The following is a 27,891-nucleotide window of genomic DNA, read 5'->3' as shown; positions in this document are numbered from 1 at the left end:
ATATTTATGCACTGTGCCTAATGCACAGTAACAACTTGCTGGTTTCTATGTGACTACACCGAAAAAGGATATTTCCATTCAACGATGCTGATGCATGCCCTCCGGATGGGATTTTTCAGTGTTAAACACAGCAATGCCCGGGGAGGACGTGTAGCTGTGGTTGTACCCTGTTTTTTCTGTTTCCCATACTGCTGTCGTTTCCTCTGCGTGGAGCTCGCTGTGGATATTGTTGCATTGCCAGCACTACCCATCAATTTGGCCTGCCTGGCAGCATCGATAGCAGCCTGCCAGGACAGAGCTGCCCCTGGAGTAGGGATATGCTCTGGGGCAAGCCCTGCAGCTGCGTTGGCATTCATGTTGGCATGAACTGGACGGGGACTCCCATAGTTGGAACCTAGGAATGAAAAACAAAGAGAAATATATTAACCTGTATTAACAGGAAGAAGAAACATTACTTTGAAAGAGCTTAAGCTTCAGTAAAATAAAGATTTCAGGTTGAGTAAGCATAGAGTAATATACAGTTAACAAAAACTCTTCCCTTCAGTTCAACTTCTTCATTTTATGGGAATACTATTCTGCAGTGTCAATCGCCTTGAAATACTCTCACATAAAAATCCATGGACATGGAGTTGTTTACAACCTTCAATCAATACAATCACCAGGCATTCAATGTTAAAAGAAAATGTCCACCTTTCCCCTCTTCTCCCACTCATTTAGCCAAGTTCAGTAGTTTGAAAGTTCATTAAGATCATAAATGCACTCTTTCAAGACTAAATAGATGAATGTCATACATGTGAATCTGTAGAATGACCCAAAATGAGGCACATGCACACACAAAAAGAGAGACAGCTTGACCAGACGTGTGCATAGGGGTAAAGGGGACTTCTGTTCTTTTCAACAGCACAGGCAACTGACATCATAGCTAATATAAAAAAAAAACAAAAAAAAACAAAAACTTTCAGGAGTTTAACAAAAACTCAGGAAAAGAGAAAATGTAAAAACAGAAACCAAAAATAAAAACATAGCTTTAAAATTCCTTTTGTGAATTCATTCCTGAGAGTATGTTGCATTGGTGTCATGAACTGGAGTCTTTTAAACATTATTTCTGATGCTTGTATTTTAAAGAGAGACTGTCACATTTAAACAAACTAACAAAAAAAAGTTATTGTTAAAAGAAATTATCTCAGCCAATAAATTTTAAGTACTCTTTACCCTTATTGAACACATTTGTTTTTTTACTAAGAGTTTTCAGACACTTCTCCTTGATCCTGTATTGAAATAATGCAAACTCTTATTCACATATTCAGACTCAAATTACTATGTTTATGACATCTGTCTGCTATCATTAAAATTCTGATGCCCCAAATCTTTAGCAAGATGACCTAACTGTAAGATGAAATGGCACATGAGCTTTTGTTTAGGCACACCCTTTTGTGATACGTAAACAATGAGCCAAATTCTGGCTGTGAACTACACATATGCATGTGCCCAAAAGGAAAGCCTAGAAATTCTATTAGATGTTTTTATTTGTGAACCAGGCAGTAGCCCATGTTTTGGGAAATTGATGATTATGTTAGGAAGCTGGAATGTCCTGTAGCAGTGTAAATTTGAACCAATTATAATTACTCCTTCACAGCACATAAATAAATGATTCAACTTGTGAGAACACTGGCTACTCTTGAGAGAAAGCAGTTCCCTTCACCTCTGAACAGGTGCTGCTGCTTTTCAGAAAGGCATACTCGCAAAGGGGAGCTGAAGGAGAGAAACCAGAGGAAGGAGTAAGATCATCTTACATAGCAGAGCTAGCTCATTACCTAACATTGGCTGTGTTCTGCTTTAAGGAGGATTAATAAAGAAATCCAGTGATATTTAAGCAGGCAGACCAACTGAGTTCCTGTACAAGGGAAACAAAAGGGACCAGAAGAAGGCAACCTAGTGCCTCCTATCCATAGAATACATTCTGAGAGATGATTAAAAGTTGGGGAGGGAAGTTAGCAAGTTGCTTGGGAATCTATGTTTTTTAAATCTTCTGTAATTGTTGATTTCAAATTGTCTGTATAGTTTCAAGATGCCACAGCAATAGCTGCATTATAAATACTGTGGCGAAGTACCTGCTTCTCCTCTGCTGGCTCAGTCCCTTGCCGCCGTGGAGCCGCAGGCTTGGGCAAAGCAAAAGCCCTTCCCGGTCGCACAGGGTCTGGCCGAACCCCTTCTCAGCCAGTCCCTTGCTCAGTTTTTCTCTCCCTCTGGGGAGACTGCAATCTGCCTTGCAGGAAGAGTTTCAGAGTCCTGCTGCACCTACTCACTGGCAGCTACTCTACTTCTCTCCTCCCCCCTGCTTCCCTGCCAGAGAGGGTTAAAAAAGGCCCCCAGCAATTGGGGCCAGCTGAAGCTAATTAGTTCCCTGGTAAACCCTGTTCCAGCTGAGCCTTGTTTCTCCGTGGCTATCTCCCCTCTCCTGGTAGCTAATTGTCCTGAGTTTGCCACATATCCTCCCCCCTCCCCTCCCCGCTCAACGCTACAGGGTTGGGCTACTTGGGTCGGAAAGCAGTGCACCCTCAACAGGCCATCCGCATTACCATGTTGGGTTCCAGACCTGTGTCGGACTGTGAAGTGGAAGGGTTGAAGCGATAGAAACCATCTTGTTACCCTCGCATTCTTGTCCTTGTTTTGGTGCATCCACTGCAAAGGGGCATGGTCTGTGACCAGGGTAAACCTCCGTCCCAGTAGTTAGTAGCAGAGGCTTTCTATGGCCTATTTTACTGCCAGGCATTCCTTCTCCACTATGGCGTACTTCCGTTCCCTAGGTAGGAGCTTCCTACTGAGGAAGAGGACGGGGTGTTCGTCATCTCCAACCATTTGTGAAAGCACCGCCCCCAGCCCTATTTCTGAGGCGTCTGTAGGATAAACTCCTCCCCCACAATCTGGGGCTACTAGTACGGGGTCTGTGCAGAGGGCTGTCCGCAGATCTGCAAAAGTGGCTTTGGCCACAGCAGACCATTTTACTATGTCTGGGCCTCGAGCTCTGGTCAGGTCCGTTAACAGGCATGCCCTGGTGGCGAAGTGTGGAATGAACCACCTATAGTACCCCACTAGTCCCAGGAATGCTCTGACCTGTTTTTTGCGGAGTGGTCGGGGCCACTTCTGTATAGCTTCTAATTTGTTGAGTTGGGGCTTCACCACGCCCCTCCCCACTATATACCCAAGGTACATTTGGAGGGATTTGCAGTCAGTCCTGCCCTTTGCAGGGTGTCTAGGACTGCTTCTACCTTCCCTAGGTGCGTCTCCCAGTCGGGGCTATATACGATGACGTCATCAAGATAGGCAGCCGCGTACTCCCGATGGGATCGTAACAGTTTGCCCATTAGCCGTTGGAAAGTAGCGGGGGCCCCATGCAACTCAAAGGGGAGAACATTGTACTGCTATAGTCCTTCTGGGGTTGCAAAGGCCGTCTTCTCCTTGTTGACTTAGCCAGGGGGATCTGCCAATAGCCCTTGGCAAGACCAAGGGTAGACATAAATTGCGCCTTTCCCAGTCTGTCAATCAGCTCATCTATCCTGGGTATAGGGTATGCGTCAAATCGGGACACCTCGTTCAGCTTGCGGAAGTCGTTGCAGAACCTCATACTGTCGTCTGGCTTGGGCACTAAAACCATGGGACTGACCATTGACTATGAGATTCTTCGATGACTCCTAAGGCCAGCATCTTCCTGATCTCTTTCCTAATCTCCTCTCTCTAGGCCTCCGGGATCTGGTATGGCTTGACGTTCACCTTCACTCCGGGCTCTGTGAAGATGTGACGGTGAACCTCAGTAGTCCTGCCTGGCTTTTCCGAGAACACGTCTTGGTTGCGCTTAATCAGGCCGATCACTTCTGATCGTTGTTCCGGAGTCAGCTCTGGAGATATTCCCACCAGGTTGGGCTGATTGCCTTTAGGGGATGGTGCCCCCAGCGCAACTACCGGAGCTTCTCTATCCTGCCAAGGTTTCAGCAGATTTATATGGTAGGTCTGCTCCAGCTTCCGGCGACCCGACTGCCGGACCTTATAGTCGACTTCCCCTACAGCTTCTATTATCTCGTATGGCCCCTGCCATGTGGCCAGGAGCTTGCTCTCTGCTGTGGGTATGAGCACCATCACCCGGTCCCCCACCTGGAACTTCCGGGACCTTGCTTGACGATTATAGTACGTCCGTTGTGCCCCTTGGGCCTTCTCCATGTGTTCGCGCACAAGGGGGGTGACTCGGGCTATTCGGTCTTTCATCTGCAGCACATGTTCCACAATGTTTCTCCCCGGGATCGGTTGTTCTTCCCAGTCTTCTTTAGCCAGGTCCAGTATGCCCCTGGGGTGTCGACCATATAACAGCTCGAAGGGGGAGAATCCAGTGGAAGCCTGAGGAACTTCCCGTACGGCAAACAGTGCATAAGACAGCAGGGCATCTCAGTCTTTTCCATCACAGCTAATCATCTTCCGTAACAAGTTTTTCGATGTCCTATTAAAACGTTCAACGAGGCCATCGGTCTGGGGATGGTAGACCGATGTTCTAAGGGTCTGTATGTGGAGCATGGTACACAAATCTTTCATCAGTTTAGAAACAAAGGGGGTCCCTTGGTCCGTCAGGATCTCCTTAGGTATCCCTACTCTGGAAAATATCTGGATTAATTCTTTGGCTATGGTCTTGGACATGGTATTCCATAGGAGAATGGCCTCGGGATATCCGGTGGCATAATCTAATACTACCAGGATGTACTGATGACCCCGGGCTGACTTCTCCAATGGCCCTACTATGTCCATAGCTATTTGCTCAAATGGAACCTCAATAATTGGCAGAGGTACCAGGGGGGCCCTTAAATATGGTCAGGGCCCATGTATTTGGCATTCCGGGCAGGAGGAACAATATCGCTGGATGGCCGCATACATACCAGGCCAAAAAAACCTCTGAAGAATCCAATCGAGAGTCTTATCTATCCCTAGATGGGCCCCAAACAGATGACTGTGGGCCAGATCCATTACCGCTCTCTGATGCTTCCAGGGGACCAAGAGTTGTTCTATGACTTGCTCTTGGACACGGATTACTCTATATAGCAGATTTCTTTTAATCATGTAATAGGACCCAGGGCCCTTGGCTCTCCCATCCACTGGGACCCCATTTACCTCGACTACTTCCTTAAAAATGTTGTGGTATATGGGATCATTGGCATGATCCTGACCAAAATTCCCACGTGCAGTCCCTATTTGCCCCAATTCGGGGGGGTCCACCTCCGTCTCCCCCTCGGGGACAGCCCCTGGAGAACCAGGTCCAACAATTGGGTTGTAGTTGGCTGACCCAGTCCCGCTGTCAGCTGAGTCCCTTCTTTCCCCTGCCAGTGTAGACTTCAGGTACCGGGTCAGGATCCTCGTCCCCCTCCTTTTATCCACCCTCCGTTCCCTCCGAGTCTTCCGGGAGTTCCCCGGTGGGAAGAACACATCCTGGCTAAACTCATGGAAGGCGGGGGGAGGGTCCTCTATCTGGGCCACCCCTTGGGTCACAGGGTCCTCCTTTTCTTCTCCCTTGTCCCCGGGGAGTAGGCCATCAAACCCCGGGAAGTCTCGTCCGATAAGGACAGGGTAAGGGAGTTTCGGAACGACTCCCACCGTTAACTTAGTGGGGTTTCCGAGAACTTCTATGCATACGGGGATGGTCGGGTAATAGCTGACATCCCCATGCACACAGGATATTCCTGAGCGTTTGGCCTGGGATAGTTGGCCCAGCCTGACCAGCTTCTCTGAGACCAGTGTGACTGCGCTTCCCGAGTCTATTAAGGCTGTGGTCTCTATGCCGCTCATCTTAACGGGCCGAGTGTATCTATGAGGGACCATCGCAACCCCGACTAGACTTATTAGCTCGCATGGTCCCCCTATATCTCCCAGTTCACACTGCATAGGCTCTCCTAGATTAGGGCATTGGGCAGCAATATGCCCTAGTTCACCACCGGCCTAACATCGGTACCCCACCCAGGGCAGCCCCCTATTTTTTGGGCTGCTGGGATTTATTCCCCGAGTCTTCCTTCCTCAGTCCTCCAGTCTCTCCGGGACGGCTGGCTGCTCTTCCGCCTCCTGCCTCCCCTCCATTTTCCGGCCTGGAGCTAGGGCAAACCGGGGCCTCGGTGCAGAGGCTGGTCTCCGATTCTGGCGCCTTCCTTCCCAGGTGGTTCAAGAAAGTTCCTGGGCTGCTAAGTGTCTCTCCATGAGAGCAACTAGCTCGTCATAAGAGGATGGATCATTTTGGTGGACCCACCCCCGTATGTCCGGCGGCAACCCCCTCATGTACCTGTCCAATACCAGGATTTCCCCTGGGTCTCGGGGCGGAGCCACTTCCGAGCAAGGTGTATCAAGTCAAATAGCTGGGACCTCGGTGCTGTGTCATCCTGGTACTTCCACTCGTGGAAGCGCTGGGCCCTTATGGCTGGCGTCATGCCTGCCCTCGCCAGGATTTCCGCCTTCAGCTGAGGGTAATCCATAGCTGCTTCTGTGGTCATGTCAAAGTAGGCTTTCTGGGCTTCCCCACACAGGAATGGAGCCAGGAGACCTGCCCACTGGTCTTGGGGCCAGGTCTCCCGCAGTGCCGTCCTCTCGAATGCAAGGAGATATGCCTCTGTATCGTCATCTGTTGTCATCTTCTGTAAATAGTTGCTCGCCCATAGCAGCCGGGTCCCCTGGGCCCCGTGTGTCATTGTGGTCAGGGCTTTCAACTGGTTCACTACTTCGTTCAGGGTGGCTTGATCTTGGGCCGCCTGACTCATCAGCAGCTGGTTTGTCTCCTGTTGGACCCGTACTGACTCTCGCTGGGCCGCCACTTGTACTCTGGTAGCCTCTTGTTGAGCCGCGGTGGCCTGCATCAATGCCTTCACTATGTCCTCCATTTTGGGGGGGGGGGGGTTTACCTTGCCCTGTGATGGCTTGCCACAGAGCCTCCCTCACTAATGCATCCCACTCCTGGCACCATGTGTGGCGAAGTACCTGCTTCTCCTCTGCTGGCTCAGTCCCTTGCCACCGTGGAGCCGCAGGCTTGGGCAAAGCAAAAGCCCTTCCCGGTCGCACAGGGTCTGGCTGAACCCCTTCTCAGCCAGTCCCTTGCTCAGTTTCTCTCTCCCTCTGGGGAGACTGCAATCTGCCTTGCAGGAAGAGTTTCAGAGTCCTGCTGCACCTACTCGCTGGCAGCTACTCTACTTCTCTCCTCCCCCCTGCTTCCCTGCCAGAGAGGGTTAAAAAAGGCCCCCAGCAACTGGGGCCAGCTGAAGCTAATTAGTTCCCTGGTAACCCCTGTTCCAGCTGAACCTTGTTTCTCCATGGCTATCTCCCCTCTCCTGGTAGCTAATTGTCCTGAGTTTGCCACCATACATTAGAGTGAACAGAAAGGTATAGTTAATCTGTTGCACTCTTCTGCTCTAATCTATTTCTCTAAGTAAAAAGCATGTAAGATTTTAAAATACATCTCTCACTGAAAGCAGAGACAGAAAATTATCAGGTCAACTGATGTTTTATGTCAGCCATCTCCATGAGATTATCAGGCTGTTCTAGTTTTCTTCCCATAGCAGAAAAATTTTGAGCTTGTCTCCTTCTCTCTCTGTTATCTGAAGACCACACATCCAAGTCACCCCAAGTTCATTGCAATATGAGAATCCTTTGGGAGTCCCATGATATTAGAAGGAATAAAGATCTTCCAATACATGAAGACCTAAATAACATACTGAGATTCCAACTCAAATTCTTTTTAGATTGCAGTGCAAGATCTCAAGGATCAGTGGCAAGCAAGGTAGATGGCAAACACAATGACCCAAACACAGAATTCATCAAGGACCCAACCAAAGAGCCCAGCAGCTTTTCACTCTCATGGAATATAGGGTCCATTCTGAACTGTAACCACATCACATGGCAGAGGTAACTACATCCTCCATAAGACACAATCCTATTTGTGACTTCAAAAACAAACTTCAAACTATGAAATGCCTTGTCAACCAATTTCATATGCTGGTGATGTCTCTTCCATTCACTTCATGTCACCTGAGGCAATCAACTGGACCACCAACCTAGATTTGGACATCTCACACATTGCTCGGTTTTTACGCCATATGAAAGAAGACAACTGAAGACCACACAGCTAGGCACCACGGGTTAAAGCTGATTAATAATGAGGGTGCAGTATGTTACAAAGAAGAAAAACTGGAAAGTTACTCCAATTATTTTCAAAATAAAGCTGCTCTTTAATACACACTTATTGGAGAGGAAAGGAAAAGATCTGTGTTTTGCAGCAGGAGCAAGCTTACTGACCCATTACTACTGTGTTCTGACCATGCTGGCTGGATCCCACTGTCATGAAAGTAAACAGCCGCTGCATTCTAACAAAGATTTCTCTACAATTTGGGAATTTCTCTACTAGTACTGCTTATTAGTTAGGTTCAACATATGAACTCAAGTCTATGCATTTTGACTTATACATTGGTCTGGTTAAGAATGCATCTTCTAGTGGCTTCACTGTCTTTTGTTTCTACTGCAATTATGAGGCCCATAATAAGTCCTTTGGCACAAATTAATTTTAAATGATGAGTCACTAATGACAGTTTAATATTAACAAATATTGAAAATATTGATTACTGATAAAAGTCTGTCTGTTTAATGAGGCTCTGAGACTGCAGACACTATCTGTGCTCCATAACTAAAGGCAGTGACAAATGACTTGATCTACAGACAAATGACTTGATCTAGAGAAATGGCTTAAACTAAAAAGAAAACAAACATGCAAAGCTCACACAGCTCTATACAAAATGGAATAAAGCACTGATATCACCAGGCAAAATAGTACCAAAGGCACCATAGCCAAAACTTGCAAGGTATTCTCTTATAGGGCAAAATTTATCCTTCTACTTCAGAGAGTCAGTACTAAACCCTATGGGTTCAATGGTGCAGAGGTCTCATGTCGGACTGCTGAAGGGCAGGGGTGAATTTTACTGAGAGCAAAGTTGTTTTCCCACCCACAGAATTTAACAATAAGATGAAGGTCACTGTTATTGGAATTGTAATTTTCACACTGCAATTTAGTGAAAATTTAAATATTTCATTCTACTTCGCCACTATAAATGAAGTTTCACTATATCTAGTTTACTATTAGCAGGTTCTTCTGTATGGTTGCTATTAAGAGCCAAATGCTGACTTCCCCTCCCCCAAAGTAGGAGGCAGAGATATAGCACTATCTGGGATTAACAGTTCCCAAAGCCTTGTGAGCAGTGTGATCCCACCCATCATTACAACTCCTTTCACTAGAATTTGTGCTGCTGCCCTTGTCCAGCAGGTGGTCACAGAGAGGTCCCTGGCATCCCTTCCTCTCTGTCCAGTGCATCTGTTTTGTGGCTAACATATTTTAGCCCTACATAATATTATTAATACATATAAAACACTTTATTAACACATCAACTTAGATTCTAAACTCTTTGGGGCAGAGACATTTTAGTTTCTGTAAAGTTACAAAGTCATGGCATTGTAGCACAGTGGCCACCACCTGCCTCTAATTCTCCTTCATCAGGGCCCTTTAATAACTCACTATTTAAAGATAATTCAAACAATCCCCATAAGGGGTTCCATTTATTTAGTCTTCTGGTACACAGCAGCCCTCCAGGCTGCAACCCTTGTTCAGTCTCTCTCACTCCATAGTCCAAAATAACACAAAGTCTTCGAAAATACAACACAAGCTCTCACAGTCCCAGAGTCGGCAGAGCACAGTCTGCTTCCTAGAATCCCCAGCCTGGAATTTGTGCTTCTCCCCAGGTTCTCTCAGGTGGTGCCTTCCCCTACTGACTCAGGACTCTGTAGAAGCCTTCTGACTACTCCCTGCAGTGTTTACAGAATAGTTAGTTTCCTAGGCTTTACCCAGCTGGCTGGCTAGGGTGACCAAATGTCCCGATTTTATAGGGACAGTCCTGATATTTGGGGCTTCTTTTTATATAGGCTTCTATTACCCTCCCCCCCATGTCCCGATTTTTCACACTTGCTATCTGGTCACCCTGTGGCTGGCTGGGCTGGGCTCAGTTCAGCTCCCCTCTCACCCGCACCTCTGGTTGCAATTGCCTTCTGCCTTTTACATTGGAATCCCCTGATTCCCCTCAGGTGGGGCTCAACCTGTAATCAGGGCTGACTTAGCCACAAGCTATCCTGCCCACAAGTAACCCACCCATGCGCTATATCAGTTATTAAATATCAATCAAGGTTGTAAATTTAAAATGAAGTCAAAATGTAGGATGTTAAGATTGGTCTACCAGAGTGAATTAACCACATTGCACACACTATATATTACACTACACATTTTACAGCAAAATCACCCAAAATAATGTATTGTGATCACCATTAAAATCTTTACAATTGCTGTTTGCAAGTAATTCATGGTGTGTGTCATACCAATGCCAACAATTTAATGATTTAAATGGTGACTACTGTATATTCAATATGACCAAGTTAATTTTAACATAAGAACTGTCATTTTTGCATTTCCTGACTTCATTTTATTATTTGCAACATTAATGTTGTACTGATGTAGAAAATGAAATGTGGCTGCAGCACTATGGAATTGTGTAATTGTTTTTTTTCCTACAGCTCTGTAAACTATAGTACTCTACTAGATATGCAAAAGCCCATGCCCTGGAACAACAGAATTGTATAATTGTATTGTCTCACAATTCCATGGATTTTAAACTTCAATCTGTAGCTACAGGAAAAACTTCGCTTCAGCAATTCTGCACATTGAAAACTAGCTTCTTATAAAGTTCAAAATCTAAAACGTAACTAATTTGATTCATTTGTATGCAAAAGCATGGCCTTATCCTGCAATCTTTACTCAGACTAAAGTCTCAGTTGATATCATTGGGGAGTTTTGCCCAAGGACTGTAGGATTGAATACAAACTAGTCTTCATATTTAAAATAAATAACTAAGTAAAGTAGATCCCCCGCTCTCCTCCCTTCCTCCCCTCACCTTGCTTTCTTAAAAACAACTGAAGAGAGCTCAAACATTCTTATAATTAACCTTTGGGCTGATACAAAGCATTGAAAAGTTTCCTCCCAAAAGGAGAATTTCTGGGAAATTCGTAAGTGAAAATAAGGGGTTTTAATAAAAACAACAAGTATAGTGGCACCTAACAGACAGACTAACAGATTTATTTGGGCATAAGCTTTCATGGGTAAAAAACCTCGCTTCTTCAGATGCAACCTGAACTGCAACCTGAAATTTAGTTTTTGCTACAGCAAGAGTTATACTGTACACATGCTCCTTTAAACATCACAGCAGGCTGAAACTCAGGATGCAAGTTGCCAGCCCAGATCGCAGATTCAAATAACTTTTTGCTGTAAATTGGTTTTGAGCACCAGATCACACATTAAAAATAGATGATTTGAGATAGTTCTCTGCCAAATCTGAGACTAAACTTTTTTTTTAAATTAAACATACACAAAATCTTATTCCAGTTGTTTTTTAGTTGGGAGTAGATTCCTTTGCTTTTTTTCTTTTCAACAGAGCCTCTTTATGCTGCACATCATTAATGGAAAGAACAGAGTCCAATAAGAAGCAAAAGAGGCTGCAACCATGAAAATATTAAAAATAAGTCAGTGTAGGTGGAGGGATCTGCATGGGCTGTATATAACTGAGTCACATCTTTAAGTTTGAAAATTACATATTGACTGTTCATGGTAAATTTTCATAACTTTGCTAACACTACTTAGATTGTAAGCTCTTTGGAGCAGGGAGTGTCTTTTTGTTCTGTATTTGTACGGCACCTAGCACAATGGGGTCCTTGTCCATGACAGGGGCTCCTAGGTGCTACTGTAACAAAAACAACATTACCCATCAGCGTTATAATGAACCTTGGGAGAGATCTTCCCCTTAGAATCACTGCATAAAACATCCCTTGTGTATAGATCTCCTGCCTCCCAGATGTGTGTTGGGATCTATTGCGTCCACAGTACCATGTTTCCTCTCAAACCCTAGACTCCTGTAGGGCTTTGATCCAAGGATCTAGGGATGGAAAGAGGGAGAACCAGAGGACATTCCCAATTCCTCTAGGCTCCTTAAGCCCTGGAATATCAACTCACAAAAAAGATAAACAAGTATTCCTTTCTACACAGAACCCCTCCACACATGGGGAGTCCTGTGGCAACCATGAATGCAGGACTCCATGACACTATTACTCCATTGGAGAAGGGGGGCTGATATGCTGATGCAGATGCACAGTGCCTCAATGCAGTTGTCTTGGCCTCACTGCAAACACCCCAAAATCTGAGCAAGATTTGATGGTTAATCCCCATGCTTTCCCAAAGGTGACAACTCTGCAACCACATGAAAGAATTTGGAGGATATGCATAGAGGTATTGCAGAACTTTGTGGTCAAACATATACTCACCAAAACCAGGGAATCATAAATTAATAAGGTTATTTCAGCATCATCTCTCTGTATTTATAGTATTTACCTTCTTCTAGTGGGGGCAGGAGGGAGAGGTCACAGAACAAGGAGTGATCAAACATATAAGATATTCTCTAAGACATAGTCACAATAACAAACTACTTTTATGGAATTATGTGTGACCCACAAAAGTCTCTTTTGCCAGGATTGTTTGTTTGTATCTAATTATTAGACACAGATATCCCCTTTTAAATAGGTAAGCAGAGATTAGCATCATTGAAGTGCTACTGCACATATAGGAACTTAAACAGCATTAATATCTGACATTACATTCACAGTCTCTCTCAGTGAACATATTCTATTTCAAAATTAAGCTTCAAAACAAACAATTGAACAGTGTTGGAAAGAGCTACAATAGACCTCAGATGTTTCTGTTAACTATTTCAGGGTGATCTGGCCTTTAAAGATTACATTTCTCTCTATAAGCATGTTTTTCAATTAACAGAATTCAGATTAATTATTTACAAAGAGCATAATCCTGTAGTTACAATAAAGGTATTATAGTCCTGCTGACTGGCTAATTTACTTTCTGTGGTTCAAGTCTGCAATAGTGCAGATGCTGGATTCCTCTTCTCACCCCCTTCAATAAGCAGGATGATGATGACCAATCGCCATCAAGAATTTTTCCATTCTCCACTGTTTCTTCCTCTGTTTCTCCAGTTTGACTAATTCCATTCTGAAAATCTGGTTACCTGCTCACCTCTCTCTCTCACCAAGTAGATAAGTATCTTATCAAAGCTTGGTTTGAAAAGACCAGTAGGGTGGGAATCAGCACTGCCTCAATAGGCCCATGAAAAGCAAATTAGCTTGTAATTTGCCTTTCTGTGGCTCGGCTGTGACCATGCACTAACTGGCTTCAGTACACCAGTACCCTGTTTAAAAAACAACAACCAACAACTCAGGAAGGAGAACAAGGAACACCAGCCTTAACTAGAAAAGAGAGTCTGAGAATTATTCAACAGCAGGAGGGGAAGTACATTTCCCAATAAGCCTGCTGAACACTACACCTGCTAAATGCAACTACCTGCTAGGTATTTTTTTTTTTTTAAGTGAGACGCTTCCCGCAGCACAAGACAAGTCTGTGGAAGGAAAAGATTGATGGTCTGATGGTGATAGCAGGAAAGACATAGGAATCTGCATCATTCTACAAATACATTAGAAGCAAGAGGAAGACCAAGGACAGGGTAGGCCCGTTACTCAATGAGGGAGGAAAACAATAACAGAAAATGTGGAAATGGCAGAAGTATTAAATGACTGTTTTGTTTCTGTTTTCAAGAAAAAGTTGAATAGTGATTGGACATCAAACATAGTGAATGCAATGAAAATGAGGCAAGATCAGATGTTAAAATAGGGAAAGAACAAGTTAAAAATTACTTAGATAAGTTAGATATCTTCAAGTCATGAGGGCCTGATGAAATACATCCTAGAATACTCAAGGAACTGACTGAGGAGATATCTGAACCATTAGCAATTGTCTTCGAAAAATCCTGGAAGATGGGAGAGATTCCAGAGGACTGGAAAAGAGAAAATAGAGTGCCCATCTATAAAAAGGGAAATAAGGACAACCTGGGGAATTACAGACCCCAGTCGACTTAACTGCAGTACCCAGAAAGATAATGGAGCAAATAATTAAGCATCAATTTGCAAACACCTACTAGAAAATAAAGTGATAAGTAACAGTCAGCATGGATTTGTCAAGAACAAATCATGTCAAAGCAACCTAATCGCTTTCTTTGACAGGAAAACAAGCCTTGTGGAAAGGGGAGAAGTGATAGATGTGGAATACCTTAACTTTAAAAAGGCTTTTGATATGTCTTGCATGACCGTCTCATAAACAAACTAGGGAAATATAACCTAGATGGAGCTACTATAAGGTGGGTACATAAATGGTTGGAAAACCATTCCCAGAGAGTAGTTAACAGTGGTTCACAGTCAAGCTGGAAGGGCGTATTGAGTGGAGTCCTGCAGGGATCAGTTCTGGGTCTGGTTCTGTTCAATATCTTCATCAATGATTTAGATGATGACAGAGAGAGCATATTTATAAAGTGTGCAGATGGGAGGGGTTCCAAGTGGTTTGGAGGATAAGATTAAAATTCAAAATGATCTGGACAAACTGGAGAAATGGTCTGAAGTAAATAGGATGAAATTTAATAAGAAGAAATGCAAAGTACTCCACTTAGGAAGAAACAATCAGTTGCACACATATAAAATGGGAAATGAGTACCTAGGAAGGAGTACTGCAGAAAGGGATCTGGGAGTCATACTGGATCACAAGGTAAATATGAGTCAACAATCTAACACTGCTGCAAAAAAAAAAAAAAAACAAAAACAAAAAAAAAAAACCTCGTCATTCTGGGGTGTATTAGCAGGAGTGTTGTAAGAAACACGCAAGAAGTAATTCTTCCGCTCTACTCCACGCTGATTAGGCCTTAACTGGAGTATTGTGGTGCTCAGAACTGGACACATTTCATGAAAAAACTAGACAAATTGGAGAAAGTCCAGAGGCGAGTAACAAAAATGATTATAGGTCTAGAAAACATGACCTATGAGGAGAGATTGGAAACATTGGGTTTGTTTAGTCTGGAGAAGAGAAGACTGAGAGGGGACATAACAGTTTTCGAGTACATAAAAGATTGTTACAAGGAGGAGGGAGAAAAATTGTTTTCCTTAACCTCTGAAGATAGGACAAGAAGCAATGGGCTTACATTGCAGCAAGGGCAGTTTAGGTTGGACATTAGAAAAAAACTTCCTGTCAGGGTGGTTAAGCACTGGAATAACTTGCCTAGGGATGTTGTGGAATCTTCATCATTGGAGATTTTTAAGAGCAGGTTAGATAAACACCTGTCAGGGATGGTCTAGATAATACTTAGCCCTGACATGAGTGCAGGGGATTGGAATAGATGACCTCTCGAGGTCCCTTCCAGTTTTATGATTCTGTGAACTGCCAGACTGAGTTGCACTGAGAAGGAATTTTTCTAGGTTATCCTGTCCTAGGAAATAATGAGCTCCAATTTCTTTTGAAAGACCTCCATTTTCCTGGCCAACAGAAAGAAAACCAAAACCTCAACTTCAACAAGCATCTCCAGGCCTCTTGAGAGAGGCTCCTGCTGATGACTGAGGCTCAGCTTTCTACTTCTAAGCTGAAGAACACCTCTCCCCTCTTTGAACCATGACCCACTACAGCAGCTGTGAACATTCAAGAGGGGAAAGGTAGCCTGTAAGAGTCCGGTGCTGGGGCTCGTCCCTCTCAGGCGTGGCGGGGAGCCAGGCCGCCTCCCTACAGGCAGCAGTCCGTGCAGGGTCCAGACCCTTCAGCAGGGCCGAGCAAATGAATAGTCTCTAAGCAATTCCGAGTCCTAGCCCTTCAGCAGGGGCTAAGCTGACGCAGGGTCTATAAGGGCAACAAGCAGTTCAGGCTCAGGGCCCTTCAGCAAGGGTTGAGCAAGTACAAGTCTATAAGCAGTTTGGGCTCAGACCTTTCAGCAGGGCTGAGCAACACAGTACATAAGCCCGGCCCTTGGGTGGGGCAGGTGAGTAAGCAGCTCACAGCTCAGGCCTTCCAGCAGGGCTGAGTGAATACAAAGTCTATAGCCCAGGCCCTTGGGTAAGGCGGGGCAACAAGTAGTTAGGCTCAGGTCTTTCAGCAGGGGCTGAGCAACAAGTTAACAGTACATAAGCCCAGGCCCTTGGGCAGGGGGGGCAGCACGCAGTTCAAGCTCAGGCCTTTCAGCAGGGCTGAGCATCAAGTGAACAGTAGCAGTCTGTAAAGCCCAAGCCCTGGCTCAGGGCAGGGCAATGAACACAGGTAAGGGCCAGACCCTCAAGCAGGGACTGAACAGCAAGTTAAACAGCACAAGAGGCCTCCTCAGGCCAGGGGGAGGGGGAGTCTGCCACCCTCAGAAGGGTGGCAGGGGGGACGCAGGCCCTCCCACTCCACTGCATCCCAGCCCAGGGCCCTAGCAGCAGCAAGGGTTCGCTGCAGTCAGTGGGGATCCTGGCCGCAACACACTGACATTGGTTCAGGGTCCCCTGGAGCCAGACTGGAGTCGGCTTCCCCCAGGCCACTTCAAATCTCCCCCTCTCTAGGTACCTGTCCTTCACCGGCGTCGTCCGGCAGGTCCCAGACCACGGGTTCCTCAAGATACCGGGTGTAGGGAAGCTCAGGCCGCTCCTCTGGATACCGGGCATAGGGAAGCTCAGGCAGCTCCTCTGGATACCGGGCGTAGGGAAGCTCAGGCAGCTCCTCTGGATACGGGGCGTAGGGAAGCTCAGGCAGCTCCTCTGGATACCGGGCATAGGGAAGCTCAGGCAGCTCCTCTACATACCGGGCGTAGGGAAGCTCAGGCCAGCGCTCCTCCGGGTAGTGATCACGGGGCAGGCTGGGCCCAGCGGGAGCTCGGGCACCAGTATCTATCCTCTCCGGCAGACTGCGGCCAACTGAGCGCTGAGGATGGGCTTCTATACTTCCTGTCCCGCCCCTTGACTTCCGGGGGGCGGGGACAGGCGGCGGTGGCTCCGCCCACTGAGGCACCTGTTCTGGCTCATCCCTCTCAGGTGCGGCAGGGAGCCAGGGCACCTCCCTACACAGCCAAAGCAACCTAAAGATCCTATTACTAAGAAGAGAATTTGCATTCATCCCAAGTAAGCCTCTGGAAGTAGTGGAAGAAATGTGAGAGAACCAATATAGATAGATATATAGATTTATATTTGAGGGAATAACTAGCAGCAGCTTTCAGATAAAGCAGTTCTGCTGAAATAAATGCAGTCTTCCAGAGAACACACTGGATCAAATAGGCATTTATAATACAAATGGCATATGAGTTGACTAATGTTTGCCATTGGTACCAGTTATTCATGTCATGCTACATTAAACCAGTATCTGTCACTTTCTAGTGTGCCTATTACCACAGGATCTATGCACTAATGTGTGCTGAACTGCACATCATGAACACAGTGTATTCCATGTACATGCTGGTACAAACTCCAAGCACAAATACTCATATGTAGACTAACAGAAAGCTTTCTTGCTTACATGCACTTTTTCACATCTTCCAGCTAAATCAAATATACAAATTCAGGAGACAGCACTCAGGGATATCGACCTAATACATCTCTGGTATAACTCCTTTGATTTCAGTAGAGACCAGGGATTGATGTGGTCCATTTTATTGGTTTGATCCTATCTTGCAGACCTTAGGTCCACAAATTAGTGAATGGATTATATTCATCTGCATATACTTTTTTCATCAGTGATTTTGTAATATGGATAATAATCTTCATTTAATAAGTAGTCAAAATATTTATTACCAGCTGCCAATAGAAGTTAAAAGTAGTCTTCACTTTATTAAATGGTCTCAGAATATCACTTATGAAAGAACACAAGATTGAAATAGATTATACAAAATGAAAGATGTGTCTATGTGTACATGTGCACACACGAGTGCATAGCAAAACAGCAGCTTTTTCTGGCCAGCCTCTGCGAAGCAAAAAGCACATTAGAACTTGTTTTTTCAACTGAGGCATGTCATAGATGAAAGGTCTCTTTGTGACATTCCTTTTCCCTCACAGAAAGCCATGCCACAAAATCCTGTAATCCTAACTACAAAACTGCATAATGAATATTGGTTGAGTTGTTCTGATATGGAAATTTTGCACATCCCCGACACAAAGAAACACAGGGACAAACATTTAGTTACAGATGATATATATTCTCTAAATAATTTTGACCCTGCAAGTTTGCTGATTTCTACATCCGACAAAGCTATTTACAGTTACTGTGGTGCCTATATGATACTCAATCAAGAAATGGATTGGAAGCCTGTTTTCAGCAGCATCAGGCAAACAGTGAATAAATAACATAAAAAAGAGATTGCTGCATGGGCCAAGGTGTAGGTTAAACACTGCATGTATTTAGACTCGTACACTTTAAGGTCAGCAGGAACCATCATGATCATCTAGTCTGACCTCCTGCACATTGCAGGCCACAGAACCTCACTCACCCACTCCTGAAACAGACCCCTAACCTCGGGCTGAATTACTGAAGTCCTCAAATCATGATTTAAAGACTTCAAGTTACAGAGAATCTACCATTTATACTAGTTTAAACCTGCAAGTGACCTGGGCCCCATGCTGCAGAGGAGTGTGAAAAACCTAAAGGGTCTCTGACAATCTGACCTGGGAGAAAATTTCTTCCTATTTACAAATATGGCGATCAGTTAGACCCCGAGCATGTGGGCAAGTCCCAGCAGCTAGACACCTGGGAAAGAATTCTCTGTAGTAACTCAGAGCTCTCCAATCTAGTGTCCCATCTCCAACCACTAGATATATTTGCTGATAGCAGTTGCAGATCAGCTACATGCCATTGTAGGCAGTCTCATCTTACCATCACCTCCATAAACTTATCAAGCTCAGTCTTGAAGCCAGTTAGGATTTTTGCCCTCACGCCTCCCCTTCAAAGGCTGTTCCAGAATTTCACTCCTCTGATGGTTAGAAACCTATGTTTAATTTCAAGCCTAAACTTATTGATGGCCAGTTTATAGCCATTTGTTCTTTTGTCAATGTTAACAACAAAGAGTTCGGTGGCACTTTAAAGACTAACAGATTTATTTGGGCATAAGCTTTTGTGGGTAAAAAAAACCACTTCTTCAGATGCATCGAATGAAAATTACAGATGCAGGCATTATATAATGACACATGAAGAGAAGGGAGTTACCTCACAAGTGGAGAACCAGTGCCCATTAGGAGTGTACTACATCCACCCTGATGAAATTGGCCCTGTCAGCACTGGTTCTCCACTTGTGAGGTAACTCCCTTCTCTTCATTGTGTCATTATATAATGCGTGCATCTGTAACTTTCACTCAATGAATCTGAAGAAGTGAGGTTTTCCTAATGAATTAAGGGGGCACTATATACTTGAAATACAGTCAGTTTAAAAGGAAAGTGAGTTAAAGAAAATAAGTATTAAAGAGGACCATGAGTTTCTCTGTTCATCTTTTTGTCTTTACAGTCACATTTTCCTGTTTTTAAAGTATTTTTCACTCCTCTGCTGCTATGGAAAAGACCCTCACAATAGGAAAAACTAACTGTACAGAGAAAATAATGAAACTGACTATACACAAAGTTCTGTCAAATGCATAAAGTTAACCAAATAATAAAAGACAGATCTTTTTTCTAACTCCATTCAGTTTTATTAATCTTATTTTTAATTAATATTATAGAAGGTAAAATATTCAGACATATGGGTGCTTTTAAACTTGACAGCGTTCCCTTAACATGTTAGAGGACGAAAGGAAAAACACTTAGCAGCTCCTGGATTAGAAGAAGTGGGATAGATGTTGCCCCAGTGGCATCATCCCACTTTCTCTCAACTCACAAAAACACCTCCACGGATACCTGTGTGGGATTTGACCTTTACAGGTTGGGAGGGGGAAGAGGAAATCCTATCTCCCTGGAATTGCCCCTTCACTGAACCTGCAGATATTTAATGAGTGAATTAAAATTGACTGATACATGAGAATGAAAAAAAAATCAGCTTGAGTCTTAGATTTCAGCAGATAGAAAAAACATCTTTTTTACTCATAAACTGTGCATATTTGATCTGGGATCATTGAGACAACTGTATTTTTAAAGAGGCACTTTTCACAGTAGAATTTCACTTCATTAAATCATTTGGGTATTTTTTAAAGCATTTAAGTTTATCTTAACATGCCCACATTTCTCTGACATACTTTTGTATTTTCTGGTATCCTTTTGGAATGTGTTCAAAGTCTGAAAATTGAGCATGTGTAATATCCAGATGCAAAAACAGACACTGACACTGCTCTGCAAATTTTTGCCCTAAATTAGGCACTGAATCAGAAGGTTACATCTGCAGTAAAGAAAAAAATGTACAGGCAGAACTGTCTGCTAGAATGAAGCATGTCCAACGATGATAAAAGGTGGGAGATGTTAGGAAAGGAGGATCCCTCACAAGCAATGTTATGAGTAAAAAACACAATGTCTGGCTTGCATCTTAGGTTGAGAGCTGTAATGCATAACCCTGAAATAGTTCTTATGTCACTAGCTGTCTATACAAACATTGTTAACCAACCACTCTGACCTTTTCCTCAGTAGGTGCAGACAAATGCACGAGACAGTCTCTATAGATTCTTTCTAAAAATATAAATTCCTGTTTATACAAAAGCAGATCCATTGATCATTACTGAATAAATGCACGCACATGCAAAATCCCTGACCAACAGAAAAACATTGCAACAGTAGCTACAAACCAGGATTGTAGAACTCTCAATTAAAAGTTGGTGGGTAATTGCTATGTGAATGCTATTTAGACAGTATTGCTAATCATTGATCAAGTCATATGACTTTTTAATAGGTCTCAGCTCACACCGAAGTCAATGGAAGTTGAAGCTTCTTGGCACCTATAGATATAGTAGGGTGGGAAGGAACCTGAAGAGGTCATCTAGTGAGTCCAGCCCCCTCCACTGAAGCAGGGACAAGTATACCTGGACCATTCTTGACAAGTGCTTGTCAAATCTATTCTTAAAAACCTCCAATGATGGGGATTCCACAACATCCCTTGAAAGTCTATTCCAGAGCTTAACTATCCTTCTAGTTAGAAAGTTTTTCCTAATATCTAATCTAAATCTCCCAGGCTGCAAAGTAAGCCATTTACTTCTTGTACTCTTCTCAGTGGACATGGAGAACAATTAGTCACCAAACTCTTTGTCAGCCTTTTACATATTTGTAGACTATTTTCATGGTCCCTCCCTTCAATCATCATCTCTTCTCTAAACTAAACATTCCCATTACTTTCATCAGAGGTCACGTTTTCTAAACCTCTTATTTGTATTGTTCTCCTCTGGACTCTCCAGTTTGTTCACATCTTTCTTAAAGCGTGGTGCCCAAAACTGGACAAAGTACTCCAACTGAGGTCACACCAGTGCCAGGTAGAGTAGAACAATTACTTCCTATGTCTTACGTACAACACCCATCAGTATATCCTAAAATGATATTTGCCTTTTTTGCAACTGCATAATGTTCTTGGCTCATTAATTTTACAATCCTTTATAACCCCCAATCCTTTTCTATAGTACTGCTGCCTAGCCAGTTATTCCCCATTTTATATTTGTGAACTTCCTTCCTAAGTGCTGTGTTTTGCACTTGTCTTTCTTGAATTTCTTCTTATTGATTCAGACTGATTCTCCAACTTATCAAGATCATGTTGAATTCTAATCCCGTCCTCCAAAGTGCTTGAAACTTCTCCCAGCTTGATGATGACTCACAAATTTTATAAGTATATTCTCCACTACACCATCAAAATCATTAATTAAAATACTGAATAGTACCAGACCCAAGACGGACCTCTGTGGGACCCTACATGATACGTCCTCCCAGTTTGACAGAAAACCATTGACAACTATTCTTTGAATATGATCTTTCAACCAGTTGTGCACTCATCTTCCAGTAATTTAATCTAGACTATATCTCCCTAGTTTGCTTATGAGGGTGTAATGTGTTACTGTGTTAGAAGAAGCCTTACTAATGTCCACATATATGACCTCTACAACTTACTCAAAAAGAAGTTATGGGTTGATGTAGAAATTATTAGGTGAGATTCTTTGCCTTGTGCTATGCAGATGGTCATACCAGATGATCATAATGGTCCCTTCTGACCCTAAAATCTATTAGTTATTCACAGACAGTTTGAGAACAGCAGAAAACTCTGTAAAGTTATGTTGCAATTTAAAGTAAATTATTTCCTAATAAATCTCTCAAATGTCCCCTTTTATGATATATCTGGGCCTATAATAAGAAACACCCAACATCCTCTCACACAGATCCATGTTTCTATTGTCGTTGTTATTCCAAGTCATTTGTAGCACAACTGTTTAATCAGGAAATTGGTGTTATAGAAGAGTTACGTTACTTTAAATAAATCAACCATAGTTAAATCTAAAAATGTCCTGCATTTTCTCATCTCATGTTTTGGGTCATTCTACCACATCTGGGCATTTGCAGGTGGAGAGCATTCAGGATTAAATGGAGAGGGAAAGCATTATGGGTAAGTCAATGAAAAATTACAGTGAAGTTACTGAAAAGGAGAATATATGTTTGCAATTTCTGCAAAAGCTCCACACTAGAAGCTACTGGATGTGATACCATGTTATATCTTCAGTTTTTAAAAAGATTTTCCTACTCTGGAACCTCAAATAATTTAATAAATACTGTACAAATGAGACAATGAGGTGAAACCTATAGACTGAACTGCAGCCACCATTTTGAGCCAGTCCACAATTTTTGTGACCTGATTTTCTTGCTGATGGTCTTCTGGAAGTGAAATTAATCTAAGACTCAAAAGAAATAATTTCACAGAAATGGAGTAGGCCACAGCAGACTACCACATCTCAGAGGAAGGCAAGTGTTTCACCTCTGTCTGCATACTGACTCTCCAAAAAGCACAAATTCAGAATTGCATTTATAAAATGTAAGTTATAGGCTGTGGAAAAAGAGGTTTTGAAGAGATGATATGTAAAGATATGACGAATACACTGTGCCCCTGTTTGGTAGATCTTCCAAAAGATATAGCCTGTATGATAGAATGGGGGTTTTACAATGATATAAAGAAAATATGTATGCAGTCTTGATTTTTAGAAATATATTACTTGCCCCGACAAAGTAATATGATCTCTTCTCAAATAAAAAGAATATTTTGCCATTTGTAATGTCAACTGTTGCACATTTCACTAAAAAATTTAGGAATAAAGACACTTAAGATTTACCTTAGATGGAACATACTTTATGAGAATGACAGAATTCAGATGCAACTATATTATTGCTCTCATTCTTCTAAGATTTTGTTTCATTATCTATTTATGGAAAAGCCATGACCAAAACTTGTTCTAAATAAAAGTGACTCCAGTAAAAAGTTGAAATTTCTTTTTAGGTAAAATTTTATGTGATATGTAACTCTCACAGATACAGCTAAAAGTTAGTCCACCAACTCTAAGGATTATATATTTAGCATGATACAAATGTATTTAATCTAAGGAATCCATTAACAGAAGTCATGTGGCAAAATCTCCATGCAGAATAATTACCTTTAAAGGGCTCATGCAACATCTGCACCTACTGGTGAATCTCACTAAAAAAAACAAAGGTCTTAATAATTGAAAAATATTTTGCTCTAAATTCTTTTAATATGTATCATTAGAATAAAGCTTAATAGTTTTGGTACTGTAATTAGAAAACATGGGTCATACAGGACATTAGCACATCTTTCTTTTATTGCATGTTTTCCTACCCCTTTCAAAACTCAATATAATGTAACTAGATCAGTGCCATTTAGAGTAATTTATTTATTCTGGTCCATTGAGTGACTAATACCTCTGCCTACATACAAAGAGCACACCAACATATATGTCCAAGACATTAGAATGGCTCGGGAAAGGGGGTATTCCAGTTTCTTAAGTATGTAATATGCATTTTCATAAGAACATTTTTAAAGGAATTTAAAACTCTGTGACAGTTTCGCTGAAGAGATGACAGATAGCTAGAACTAAACAAATCTGTACCACTATGTTTCTGTTTAAGTCACAATGGAGACTACAGTTTGCAGCACCAACTACCACCTTTTCAAATGCCTAGCTGAGATGAACACATGGATCAAAAGCAGCTGGCTGAAGCTGAACCAAGATTACATAGAGCTGATTCAAGTAGGAACAGTGAGGAAGAAAAGAACTTACCTCCTCCCTAACTACAAATCCATTGAGAGCTTCTGCGCACAAATTGTTAAAATGGTTCTCAGCTGCGACGTTCTCTTTTGCTCCTCAATGCTATTGGAGGCATGTAGATACAGCAGCAAAGAATGTCCATTTCTATCAGCATCTGATCAGAAGATTGTTCCCCTTCCTGTCAGACTCAGCCTGGGCACGCTGACCCCTACATTCATGAGACCCAAGCTTGATTACTACAACACACATCTAGGAATGAAATCACATAACCTGAATAGGCTGCAACTGGTTCAAAACACGAAGTTCAATTTGAGGTCTTTCTCCTAATATTCAAACCCCTCCAGGGGATTTTTCCCAGTTAGCTGAAAGACTCTCTCTCTCTATCTCCATGACTTTAGACTAGATGACCTCTTGAGTCCCTTCCAGCACTACATTCTGATGCTTCTATGACAGTTACATTCCACTGGAACCATGAAGCTGTTGACCAATGGAGAAGGCTTATAAGTTCTCAAGACAAAATTTTCACAGAAGCTGGACCTAGTCTATGGAACTCAGTCCCACAAGAGATAAGAACAGCCAGAGGTCTCATCATAATGAACCAGGTAAAACCTCCATGGAAGTATGACAGAGCTTCTGATAAACCAGGTAATAAAATGGGAGCAAATGAAACTACTATCCTGAGCCTCCAAAACTTTATATTCCATAGTTATTTTTCTCCAGCAGAGTAAGGTACTTGCTGGATATTAGCCTCTTCATTTATCCACAAAATAAACTCCTGCTGACCTATTAAGTACATCTGCTGTATTGCTTGAGTTGGGCCATCTGGTGTCTGCCCCCTGTGAAGTCATTATAAGGGTTTTATTAAACAGGGGTTTAAGCCTCATGCTACCACACACAGATTGAGGTCTATCAATGTAACCGTATATTTAAATAATGTTAGAGTTCTGAGGTACATAGGCAGAAGTAACACCATTCAAAATTCAAGTTGTACGCTCATCCTTATGGCCAGCCTTATCCCTTTATGAAATATAAAAATCACTCAGGTGTGCTATAAGAGCAACATATTTGATTTGTGCCCTTTGACATTTGTGAATCTGGCTCTGGATGGGGTTTCCTTATCTATGCTTCTGGCAAATAAGGAACTGTAAGGCCTGCTCTACACTACGGGTCTGGGTCAAAATTAGACACGTTAGGTCGATTTAAAAATGAATGCGTTCGCACAATCAACCCCGTTCTGTCGACCTAAAGGGCTCTTAAAATCGACTTCTGTACTCCTCCACGGCAAGGGGAGCAGCACTAAAATTGACTTTGCTGGGTTGAATTTGGGGTAGTGAGGACGCAAATCAACGGTATTGGTCTCCAGGAGCTATCCCAGAGTGCTCCATTGTGACTGCTCTGGACAGCACTTTGAATTCCGATGCACTATTCAGGCACACGGGAAAAGCTCTGGGAACTTTTGAATTTCATTTCCTGTTTGGGCAGCGTGGCAAACTCAGCAGCAGAGGTGACCATGCAGTCCCCCCAGAATCGTAAAGCGTAGAATGTTTCTACATGCCCTCTATCATCTCTGTCCCTGAGGTTATCGCTGATTAGAAGGCAAAAAAAATGCACTTGCAATGACATGTTTTCCAAGCTCATGCAGTCCTCCTGCATTGATAGGGCACAGTTTAATGCATGGAGGCATTCAATGCCAGAGGCCAGGAAAGGACATGATAAAGCGTCTGTTGGGGGAGCAAACACACGATGATGATGAAGCGTCTGTTGCAGCTGCAGGAAAGCCAACAAGAGCACAGACTCCCACTGCATCCACTGTATAACTGCCTACCCTCATCCTCAAGTTCCATAGCCTCCTCACCCAGACGCCCAAGAATGTGGAGGGGGGAAGGCTCCAGGCACCCAGCCACTCCACTGCAGAGGATGGTCAAAGTAACAGAAGGCTGCCATTCAAACAATTTGATTTTTAGTGTGGCTACAATAAGCAATGTGGCCTTGTCCTTCCCTCCTCCCACACCCCACCCGAGCTACCTTGGCCATTATCTCATTTTTTTTAATTAATAAAGAAAGAATGCATGGTTTCAAAATAAAAGTTACTTTATTTCGAATGGGGGAGGGTGGTTGGCTTACAGGGAACTAAAATCAACAAAGGGGGTGGGTTTGCATCAAGGAGAAACACATACAATTGTCACACAGAAGCCTGGCCAGTCATGAAACTGGTTTTCAAGCCTCTCTGATGCACAGCACGCCTTGCTATGCTCTTCTAATCACCCTGGTGTCTGGCGCAAAACAATTGTCTGCCGTTGCTTTCACGGAGGGAGAGGTGACTGACGAAATGTACCACAAACCAGCCACAACAATGTTTTTTGTCCTAACAGGCATTGGGAGCTTTACCCAGAATTCCAATGGGCGGCAGAGACTGCAGGAACTGTGGGATAGCTACCCACAGTGCACCGCTCCGTAAGTCGATGCTAGGCATGGTAGTGAGGACGCGTGCCGCTGACTTCATGTACTTAGTGTGGACATACGCAATTGACTGTATAAAATTGATTTCTAAAAATCGACTTCTATAAAATCAACCTAATTTCGTAGTGTAGACATACCCTCAGGTCCCATAGGTTCCATGTCAAAAAGTGTAGCAACTTACTACAAAAACAACCTCTAAATTCTATGCACAAGCCAAAATCTCCTCTTTGGTACACTGCCACTACTTGCAGCACAAATGTTCCCATGCAGAAGATGTAAAAAATAAATGCATATTCAAACAAAAACAACAACAGCCAAAGTATCCTGAGGAAATGTTGATGGAATCAAGGCAAAGCCAAGGTATCATATATGCTTCCTTGGAGAAACAAAGTGAAATAGTAGACACTACAGAAAACTGATAGCAAATTCCATTTCATTTCAGTGCAAGCTCTGCTTAAAGTCAATAGCATTATATGGCTCATGCATTTTAACTTTCTGTTGGTAGAAATATGTGCCCTAGTTTGGCACAATATAAGCATAAGCTGATGTCTAAGTATAAGTATCACTAGGATATGGTGGGAGTGGGTTCATCTCAGACTACAAACGGCTTCAAAACATTTTACTGGACTGTTCACTTTCTGAAAATCAGGCCTCTTTTTAAGACATCTCAAGCTATATGCATACTGTGGCCCCTTATTATGTATGCTCCCATGGGTTTGCAAAAGTTCTAGGCTCACATCTTCTGCCACATTTTATCCAGTTTTACTTTGTTTTTTAGTTGCTTCAGTGGGCATTTCTAGCAACGCCCACTAGCATTTACCTCAAACCATTTTCCCACAAGTGCATAACATGGGTACATATTCACTTATATTATTACAGATTACCTGAGGTATTAACTCATTTCTTATGTTACTTCCTCAATCCCCTCTTCTCTGCAGGCAATGTCAGTCCTGAAGCCCTGTTCATCTCATTCTCTCTTTCTATCTGACTTTTTCCATAATGTCCTATTATGCAAAGAATACACACCTCATCCCATTTCATCAAAACACCACCTCTCTGTTTTCAACGCCCTCCCAATCCTCACCCCCCCATGCCCACAAGAAGTAAATCCAGAAAGCAAACAACATATTTAACTTCAAATTAATCCTTCTTCAAAGTTTCCAAGAAGTCCAAGCCTTCTCCATTTCTAACTTTTAGATAGTAAGCTCTTCAGAACAGGACTGT

At 43.0% G+C, this 27,891-nt stretch overlaps 1 protein-coding gene across 1 annotated transcript in view; it reads right to left on the bottom strand.

The window, feature by feature from the left end:
* Nucleotides 1–27,891, bottom strand: part of CACNA1C (calcium voltage-gated channel subunit alpha1 C) — an 882,295-nt gene that overhangs the window by 755,277 nt on the left and 99,127 nt on the right. Inside the window, exon 2 of the mRNA XM_050920782.1 lies at nt 58–394. Within this exon, the coding sequence (XP_050776739.1) occupies nt 58–394 (337 nt within the window). The remainder of the gene's footprint in view (nt 1–57; nt 395–27,891) is intronic.

Source organism: Gopherus flavomarginatus, chromosome 1, assembly GCF_025201925.1.
Source record: "Gopherus flavomarginatus isolate rGopFla2 chromosome 1, rGopFla2.mat.asm, whole genome shotgun sequence".
NCBI classification, from domain to species: domain Eukaryota; kingdom Metazoa; phylum Chordata; order Testudines; family Testudinidae; genus Gopherus; species Gopherus flavomarginatus.
This window is presented reverse-complemented; position numbering and strand designations above follow the sequence as displayed.